Source organism: Magnolia sinica, chromosome 2 (genome assembly GCF_029962835.1).
Source record: "Magnolia sinica isolate HGM2019 chromosome 2, MsV1, whole genome shotgun sequence".
Lineage (NCBI taxonomy): Eukaryota > Viridiplantae > Streptophyta > Magnoliopsida > Magnoliales > Magnoliaceae > Magnolia > Magnolia sinica.
In genome coordinates this window covers 34,848,081-34,858,782 of record NC_080574.1, presented here as the reverse complement: position 1 = coordinate 34,858,782, position 10,702 = coordinate 34,848,081, and the positions used below count along the sequence as shown (strand labels likewise).

At 39.6% G+C, this 10,702-nt stretch overlaps 1 protein-coding gene across 1 annotated transcript; it reads right to left on the bottom strand.

Annotated features, from left to right (window-relative positions):
- Positions 1-884: 884 nt before the first annotated feature.
- Positions 885-1,496, bottom strand: LOC131224900 (uncharacterized). The gene has a single exon (XM_058220345.1). It carries the CDS (start codon positions 1,494-1,496, stop codon positions 885-887), a length of 612 nt encoding a protein of 203 aa, XP_058076328.1.
- Between the last annotated feature and the right edge of the window lie 9,206 nt (positions 1,497-10,702).

Genomic DNA, 10,702 nt, shown 5'->3' with positions numbered 1-10,702 from the left:
ATCAAGTTTCTACATCATATACATTCTTCGATAATTTAATTCTAACTTGTTCATTGTATGCTTAGGCTTATTAAAATATAAAATTATCAAAGGCACAGATCTTATGGTTGATATTAATATAGATTTTTGAAAATTTAAATTTTGTTACATTTTAAAAAAATCCTACACTTAAGCTGTTGTGTTAGGCCTATGTTGTGCTTGGGTCAAACTTGGGTGTGGGATCTTAAGTGTTATGCAAAGTTGAATCACGGGTCTATTACCAATCCTAGTTGTTGTTGTTGGACATGTTCCTGTGAGGCCCACGTGTAGGCAACAATTATTGGATATGTTCAAATGAGAGTTTTCTTTCTTTCTTCATGTGTGTTTTCTCCTGGTAGTTTGAAGTTGAATTTGAAATTCAACTTCAAATTTAGATATGATGAGGCTAGAAGAGGTTCTCTCGTGAAAAACTTCCTTTAATTTCAAGAGTCACTAGATATAAATAGAAAGGGGAAGCAACAAATCATGCATGTTCATCATGTTTGTCCCTTAAATGATCTAAACCATTGATAGTAATTCATAGCTATCAACTCTATAAAATTTGGGCCTGTTTGGATTCGTGTATTAGGGTGTATTGTATTGTATCCGAGTACTATTCATGTATACGTTGGATGGTTTTCAGAATAATCCAAATCAACATGCCATTGATCAATGTTTGAATAGGAGGTATTGTTCGGGAAAGTACACAAATTCTTGTACAGATCAATGTTTGGATATGACGTATTAGGCTTGCGTATTGTACAATCTATTTTTTAGGAGCTGACGGACCATGATTTGGGCCACCTTTGTGCCATACAATTTCAACGATAGATAGTGAGAGAAAACAAGGGCATCATTTGGTTCATTTATTTAAATCGTTGATCAGAAAGGAACCCCAACACCAAAATGGCTGCAACAAAACCCATCATCAGCATAAAGAAGCCTGACCCGGTACCCACCCCAACACCGACGGCGGGCCCCATGTAACACCCCCACCACCCTCGAACGGCATCGGGGCATAGTACGACACCGAGTAAGAGAACCCAGGCCAGCTCGATGGTGGGACCGAGTAGCTCCTTGACAAGGACGAAGATGGCGATGACGACGAGAATGCCCCCCCCGCCCATCCTCCCGCCGATAGTCGCGATCGCCGAATGCGAGTCGTAGGCCAGGAGGACCCCCAAAAGGACGGCTGCGATCGCCAGCTTCTGCAGCGATTTCAGGGTCTTGAAAACGGCATCGAGAATCGTTTGGAAGGGATTGTGTTGCTCTCTCGACAGGGATTCGATCTTCTTCGAGGAGTTGGAGCATTTAATAGGAGGAAGGTTGGGTTTGGAGAATCTGACGATAGGCGTGGAGGAGGTTAAGGACAGTATTGGCAGACTCTGTAAGAGAGGATTCCATTTCGGAGAGAGAGGCTTTGAGTTTGGGAAGAATGAAGGTATTGGTTCGAGTAGTGAAGCAGTACCTACAGCCATCAATGGATGGTTGGGAATCTCAATTTGTTTTTTTTTTCTTCTTTTTTTCTTTTTGTGTTGTTATGAAGGTGGTTGGATGGTTTTTCACACGAATACATTGCATTGAATAGTCTGTAAGGATGGTAATAGAGTCGTTTGACAATCTTCTACTATCGCTGCGATTTTTTGAAATTACAATGTATTCGTGCGCATGGTTTTCCACGCATCTCAACTCCAAACCAAACACGGTAAATGTTAAATCAAGCCCTTTAATATCATATAATACAGTTTAATACACGAATCCAAACAAGCCTTAGATAAAAATAGAATGGGGTAGCAATAAATCATACATGTTTATCATGTCTATCCCTTAACCGATCTAAACCATTGATAATAATTCATAGCTATTAGCTCTGTAAAATTTGGGGGTGATCAAACTTTGCTGCTGTCCTAATAGTTAAGAGGAGCACTGGAGGTGTACTGTTCATCTATTGCCCTCCTGGTAGAAAGAGTGAAGTCCCCAAATGGCACATCACAATTGGTGGGGATGTAATAAAGGTTGCTCGTTGTTTTTCAACGGTGACTCGTCCCTATGTATGTGCGTTCACCTCACTGTAACATGTGGTTCCTATCTGTCACAATACACGTTGCACCGTGCATGAGATTTTAAAGTTCCGTCTTGATTTGCAGACTCATCGTTTTTCGTTGGCTCATCGTATAGAATTCCAGACCACTGGCATCTTGTCGCCCAGCATATATTTCCCGTGGAAATTCTGTTAGATAAGACAATCCAAACCTTTGACTTGACTCAATGAGTGAATGCTTGGAAAGGAAAATTAGAAGTTGTCACATTCAACTGAAAACGGTGGCTAGGATATTCTAACATGGGAGAGTTTGTGATGATCTGAACTATTAGTACCGTTAGCTCTGCCGTCTATTGGCCACTAACAAAAATTGGCTTCCCGAACAGTCTAATTAATGGAGTTTCTCTCACTGAATGTGAGACATTGATTTATGACTTTTTGGGTGATGATCAATTTGCTATAGATCTATTGAATGAATGGACCGGAAATCATGCGCATATGCCATGTGATTTGAAATGATGTGGATCCAACCATTGATTTGATATGAAGGACACCACCGTGGATGCACCGAAATTCTTCCAAATGGAAAAATCCGGGAGAAATTTACAACCGTACGACCCATTTATGCCCCATTTACATTTTTAAGCCCACTTCTACCTCGTGAGAATAATCCTCGTACATACGGATGTCATGCCAAAGGTCAAAAATGCCCCTACTTTTTCAGAAATGTTAATCCTGGAACTAGGTTTTCGTATGGCTACGGATATAGTCATAATTGTAGCCCTGCTTTTTCAATATTTCCTTCTATATGTATCAAAGGTTTTTCGATCTGATCGAAAAAGGTCCAGAACTGTCCAGCGAGTTTACCTCAAAAATCCTGCAAATTTCGATACATATCAAAGAGTATTCGATATGTATCGAAGGTATTTCCCTATGGCTGCGAATTATAACCGTAGCGATAATGGTAGTCCGTAGATTTTGTGCTTTATTTATTTATTATTATTATTATTTTATTACATGGAGAACTTTATTCTACCTACAATTTTCTCTAATACATATTTATATAAATATGTATGTATAAGCATATACATTTTTTTTTTGTCTCTTTTTTTTCATTTCTTTCTTTATTCATTTAACATGAATATCTTCTAAACCAAAATTAGTTACTTGAGGTACCCTATACGATTTTGGGGTAGGAGAAGCTACTTTAGCCAACCAACCTGGTTATTTTCCAAGATTCCATCAGGTCAATGGTCAAAAATCCATTTCATTCACTTCGCGATCAATTTCAATCAATTCATGGTCAATTTCATTCATTTCATTTACTTCGCGATCAATTCCATGCATTTCATGGTCAATCTCGGTGATTCCCCTTCACTTCATGGTTAATTCCATGCATTTCACAGTCAATTCCCTTCACTTCACGGTCAATTCCATGCATTTCATGGTCAATTCCTTTCATTTCACGGTCAATTCCAGCGATTCCCCTTCACTTCACGGTCAATTCCATGCATTTCACGGTTAATTCCCTTTACTTCATGGTCAATTCAAATGCATTTCACGGTCAATTCCCTTCATTTCACGGCCAATTCCATTCATTTCACGGTCAATTTCGGTGATTCCCCTTCATGGTCAATTCCATGCATTTCACGGTCATTTCCCTTTACCTCACGGTCAATTCAATGCATTTCACGGTCAATTCCCTTCACTTCAGGGTCATTTCCATGCATTTCACGGTCAATTCCGGCAATTCCCCTTCACTTCACGGTCAATTCCATGCATTTCACGGTCAATTCCCTTTACTTCACGGTCAATTTAATGCATTTTGTAGTCAATTCCCTTTGCTTCACGGTCATTTCAATGCATTTCACGGTCAATTTGCTTCACTTCATGGTCATTTCCATGCATTTAATGGTCAATTAGCTTCACTTCACGGTCATTTCCATGCATTTCACGGTCAATTCACTTCACTTCACGGTCATTCCATGCATTTCACGGTTAATTCCCTTCACTTCATGGTCAATTCCATGCATTTCACGGTCAATTCCCTTCATTTCACGGTCAATTCCCTTTACTTCACGGTCAATTCAATACATTCCAGATGGGGTAGACCCCGTTCTCCCTCAAAGCTCTTTGGGCCATATTATAGATTTATCTTCTGATTTTGGTTTCCACCCAAACTTGTTGAGGAAACTATAGATTCTTAATATATGACGATTCCAAGAATTTAACATTACACCCTTTGAAATTATCTCACATACAGCCTTTGCATTGATCTTCACGCCAATTGCTTTCAATGGGTCTCGGTATAAAGAAGAAGTGGAGCCCAAACAGCTTTCAGCCGAACGGGGTCGACCCCATCTAGACTCGATCGACCCTATGAAATGCATGGAATTGACCGTGAAGTGAAGCGAATTGACCGTGAAGTAAAGGGAATTGATTGTGAAATGCATTGAAATGACCGTGAAGTAAAGGGAATTGACCGTGAAATGCATTGAATTGACCATGAAGTAAAGGGCATTGCTCGTGAAGTGAAGCGAATTGACTGTGAAATACATTGAAATGACCATGAAGTAAAGGGACTTGACAGTGAAATGCATCGAATTGACCGTGAAGTAAAGGGAAATGACCGTGAAATGCATGGAATTGACCGTGAAGTGAGGGGGAATCACCGGAATTGACTATGAAATGCATGAAATTGACCGTGAAATGAAGGGAATTGATCGTGAAATGCATGGAATTGACCGTGAAGTAAAGGGAATTGACCATGAAATGCATGGAATGACTGTGAAGTGAAGCGAATTGACCGTGAAGTGAAGCAAATTAATCGTGAAATGCGTTGAAATGACCGTGAAGTAAGGGGAATTGACCATGAAATGCATTGAATTGACTGTGAAATGCATGGAGTTGACTGTGAAGTGAAGGGGAATCATCGGAATTGACCGTGAAATGTGTGGAATTGATCATGAAATGAAGGGAATTGATCGTGAAATGCATTGAATTGACCGTGAAGTAAAGAGAATTGACTGTGAAATGCATGAAATTGACCGTGAAATGCACGGTATTGATCATGAAGTGAAGGGAATTGACCGTGAAATGCATGGACTTGACTGTGAAGTGAAGGGGAATCGCCGGGATTGACCGTGAAATGCATGGAATTGATCGCAAAGTAAATGAAATGAATGAAATTGACCGCAAAGTGAATAAAATGGATTTTCGACCATCGACCTGATGGAATCTTGGAAAACAACTAGGTTGGTTGGCTAAAGTAGCTTCTCCTACCTTAAAATCATATAGGGTATGTCAAGTAACTAATTTTGGTTTAGAAGATATTCTTGTTAAATGAATAAAGAAAGAAATGAAAAAAAAGAGAGAATTATTTATTTATTTTTATATGCTTATATATACATATTTATATAAATATGTATTAGAGAAAATTGTAGGTAGAATAAAGTTCTCCATGTAAAAAAAATAAAAATAAAAATTAAAAAAAATAAAAAATAAATTGCATAAATAGCCACAAACCACAGTTATGGCTACGGTTATAATCTGTAATTGTAGAGAAAATACCTTCATTACATATCAAATACTCTTCGATATGTATCGAAAATTGCAAAAATTTTGAGGCAAACTTGTTGGACAGTTTTGGACCTTTTTCGATCATATCGAAAGACCTTCGATACATATTAAAGGACATATCGAAAAAGTAGGGGCAATGGTTATGGCTACAGTTATAATCCGTAGCCATAGGAAATCCCAGCTTTCAGAAATCACATTTCTAAAAAAGCAGGGGCATTTTTGACCTTTGGCAAGTCGTCGTGCATATGGGATTATTCTCGTGAGGTAAAAAAAAGTGGGTTTAAAAATGTAAATGGGCTATAAATGGCTCGTATAGTTGTAAATTTCTCAAAATCCGTGCACGGATTTCTTCCAAAGGGCTTTTGCATGAAGTGCCTACGCAAGGATGTTGGGTGGGGGCCATCAAGATGTTTGGAAGAAATCTATCCCGTTCATCTGTTTTAAGAGCTCATTTTAGGACATGCAACAAAAAATTACATGTATAAAAACTTAAGTGGGTCACATGAGAGGAAACAATGGAGATTCAGTGTGAATTGTTGAAACATTCTTATGGCCAAATTTTTTTGAGTCAGGAAATGTTTTTAGTATTTTCACTTCATCTCATTGGTAATGACCTTATAAAGGGTTTGGATGGCATATAAACATCAAGGTGTAGCCCAGGAATGTTTCAATGGTAGTAATTTTTTCCCCAATTTTCCCTCTCGTGTGACCCACTTTAATTTTGAGTCCACCTCATTTTTGGTCGCGTGTCCTAAAATTAACTCTCAAAATGGATGGAAGGGGTGGATTTCTCAGAAACATCTCTGTGGGTCCACCCAATATCCTTGGGCAGAGCTTCCTGTGAAAAAGCCTTTCGCAGGAAATCCGCGTCCGAAAAATCCCTACCCTTCGGATCTGTGACCAAATGCATCAGTTTGTTCACGTGGGGTCTATAGTTACGAGATCTCAATCATAGATCTTAAATAAATAACCCTATAATATATATATATATATATATATATATATATATATAACCCCATAATATAGAATCTCCCCCTTACTGTTTTATTCCAAGTCTAAATCCCAGGTCAAGTAGCCTCTTTACAAAAGCTACAGGAACGGTCCAAAACCACTATCGTCCGGGATGGATAGATTCATCCAGTCAAGGAAGACTTTTTGACCGTCCTCCATTCGTAGTGGGATCCATCAAATCAATAGTCCGGATCAGAAGGAACAGGGGCCCACTTGCACAGAACGTTCACAAATCTATTACGATTCCGTGCATTAGGGTGACGCGGATTAGCTAATGACAGGCTGAGTAGCTAGGCTCGCAACTGAAGTGACGTCACCAAGTTATGTGGGCCCACTATGATGTATGTTTTGTATCCACACCGTCCATACATTTTGAGAGATCATTTTTAGGGGATGATACAAAGAATGAGGCAGATCCAAGCCTGTAGTGGATCCCACCGCAGAAAACAGTGGAGAGAGTGACGTGAACCAATTCACCGTTGAAATCTTCCGAAGGTCCACCGTGATGTTTATTTGAGATCCAACCTATTTATGTGTTAAAGCAGACGCGAAAGAAGGGAAAACAAAAATATCAGCTTGATCGAAAACTTTTGTGGCCGTTAGAACTTTTTAATGGTGGGCGTTACTCTCCCTACTGTTTTTTGTGGTGGGTCCACTGAAGCTTTGGATCTTACTTATTCTTTCGATTATGCCCTGATATGATCTCTCCAAATGGATGGATCGGTGTGGATACAAAACATACATCATGGTGGGGCCCACAGAAGTTGGTGACGTCACTTCAAGTCTCCCTACTCAACCTGTCAGTATCTAATCCGCGTCCTTGCATTAGGACCTTAGTGTGTTCCACTTGAATTATAGGTCTCGCTCATTTTTTGGGAACTTGTCCTAACACAAGCCGGATAAACTGATGGACGGGTTGGATTTCTCACAGACATCTCGGTGGGCCCCAAATGGATTTCCAGAGCAGATTTATTTTTTATTGATTTTATTTATTTTTTATTTTTTTATGCAGGCGGGGTCGCAGCTACTCGCGTTCTTCGGAAAGGAGACGTTCACACATTCTGGAAGGCGAGACTCACGTTTAAGGGCCCATTTTTTTCAAAATTCTTGCGGAATCTACTATTCTAGTTTATTGGCCACATGATTTTCTTTAGTATAAACATAATAACTGTTCAACTTTAATTCGACGGTGACCAGTACTGAACAACCAACGACAGCACAATTGCCAACTTATCATGTCCGTACGAGATTCAAATGAAAATCTTGAATGTTAATTCCTAACCGTCCAAATTCTTTGCTGCCAAACCCCTCATGTTGATTGATGCATGAACGGTTTATGTTCTCAATACGACCCGACAGTGACCACTGAACAACAAACGGCCGCACAATTGCCAACTTATCATGTCCGTACGAGATTCAAAATGAAAATCTTGAATGTTAATTCTGCGTGAACTGTTAATGTTCTCAATACGACCGTATAGACGTTATAGCCTTATAAACTCGACAAACGGAAGCGGATTGCCTGTGACCCTGGCTACAGATATATACCTGTACCCAGGGCTGTGTGGAGCTAACAGATATGTCCATGACAAATCCACTCCGTCTATCTGTTTTGAAAGACCCCCCCTTATAAACATGCTTGATTCATGATCTTGGCCTTTGAATCTCGGATTTAAGTACGAGCCATTAAATATTCATCTTCACACGAGTGCGAACTGCTGCCCTCGCAAAGCCCGAACCTAAACGGTAGTTTACATACTTTCGGTCCGTGAATTGTACGTTTCCCACTCGGCGAAAACAAGGAAGGACTCCGTTTTTCTATTATTTGGTCTCTTTGAATATAGCGAAAACGAGGAAGGAGGACTCCGTTTTTCTATAATTCGGTCTTTTCAATATTGCAACGAATGCCCCTCCTTTCGCGAATAAAGCCATCCACGAGACGCATGACTTCCATGGAAAACAAAAAGGTCGTAGAAAGAAAGGAATTATATTTACAACTCCACGCTACCACCTGCAATCGCGGTTAAAAGAATGGGCGACTAGGATTATCGACTCCTTCAGCCCTGAGTCGGATTGTATGATTGGTGACCGTCCATGCCTGGGCCCACCAACTTCATGCTTTGGACGTATGGATTGCACGCACAATGGAGGTCCTGCAAACTACCATTTGGGGTACTCCTCCGAGTCACCTGCTTTCTTCGACTGCTTTGACCGCTTCGACTGCTTTGACCGCGAAAGGATTCCTTTTCCAATGGTTTGCATTGGGTCAAGAAGACCGGGAACGGATTTGCGCGGGCTTTTCTCAAGGCGAATGCTATTTCCTCGTAATGTATTTGCGGGGGCTTTTCTCAAGGCGAATGCTATTTCCTTGTAATTTGTGTTTGGTTCTAATTAGTTTTTTTATTTTAATTCTTTCAGACAAAATGATAATAGCAGAAATAATCCGACACATATAACACGTTAGTAAAAGAAACTCAACCGTGTTGATTGAAATGAAAATAAAGCTTATAAAGATATCCATCGGCGATCCATCACCTGCCACATAGATGGTGAGACCTAGATCTAAATTTTTTTAGATTAACGATTCGTGCATAGACGAAGAGAATTACCCTGCTAAAAGCAAAAATAAAATTCTTCCTTACAATCCAATACTCTCTATATATAGAAGAAAATTACACTACTCTTATTTTTAGTCAATCCCACCTAATAGCATAGCATAAATGGACGATATTACACTACTTCCTAATTTAAGACCAGTCTAACATAGCAGACATATTATCCTATTTTAAAATAACATAAAAGATAAAATTGATAGGCAGCATTGCACTATAAATTTAATTTAATATGTGTTGGGTTGGTGATGACTTATAGCTATTCGATCTTCCTACTACTTATAAAACCTTAAGAACAATTGCAAGGAAAGATCTTCTTAGCCACTTCTCCATTTTGTTGAAGTGAAGATAATTATCTGAACCCATAGATAGCCGTGGCTTATCAAATGACACAATGTGCGTTGGTCATTCATCATAAGTTGGTCATTAGTTGCACACACGTCTTAATTAAATTATGTGGACGAGAGTTTCTCTTGAGCTGTCACGTGGTGATAGCTATTTGTTTCTCCACACAAATGTGAATAACACGTTGTGATATTAACCCAACTTAAGGCAATTGCTACTTCTCTCCTCAGATGTCTTTGGTCATGAGAACCACGGAGCATGCCATGGTGAATCAGCCAAACTTATCGCTAAGTCTGACCATACTTCAGTCGAAACCCAACTTCGGTCATGACGCCTTTGTGATGATTAGTTGGCTTTACCATGTGTTTTAGATATATGACACATGTATCCTAATGTAGCCCATTGGTCTTATTCCTTTTGGGCTACTCATGTCTTTACAAATTTTGATCTCCCATTAGAGTAGCCGAAGAAACCTTCCTTTTATCTCTTATCAAAGTCTTGCTACAATGTGATATCATTTGAATCGCTAGTTCACATGTTGGTTGGAATTATGGGCCATGAATGACATAGTTCCATTTGGCAATACAATGATCAGTATGGATCAATTGCATGACCATCAAGGTAGAACCCATGTAGTTGATGGGTGTACACAGTCAGTTATGGACATGAAGTACAATAGGCAACTCTCTAAGGAGTTACATTGACAGTAGGCTTCTCTCATAGTAATGGGATTGAGGAAATGTGGGCTAAGAAGAGTCCTACGATGGGTTGGATCTTCATATAGCCCATTTATAAGGACGTGCTCGGTCCCTAAATCTATACATATTACATGCACAATTCTCTCCATTAGAGTGCACAACTAACGCAGGTGTGTTAAAGGCGGAAGACCGACGTGCAAACCCCTAATAGCCTGCGTAATGGCCAATTAAGGTAAGCATTCTAGATTCAGTTGTTTTATCTAGATTGACGCTAGTGCAAATCATGGATATGCTGTGGGTTTTACAACATATGGTATTAGAGTGGAACTATGCGTCAATGTGGTGATTCTAAGTTTTTTAAATCCTTTGCCGATCCGAGCTTCATCCGAACCCTAATC

Bases quoted from the DNA above. Each gene is read 5' to 3' on its own strand.
- LOC131224900 (XM_058220345.1), bottom strand. From the start codon at position 1,496: ATGGCTGTAGGTACTGCTTCACTACTCGAACCAATACCTTCATTCTTC.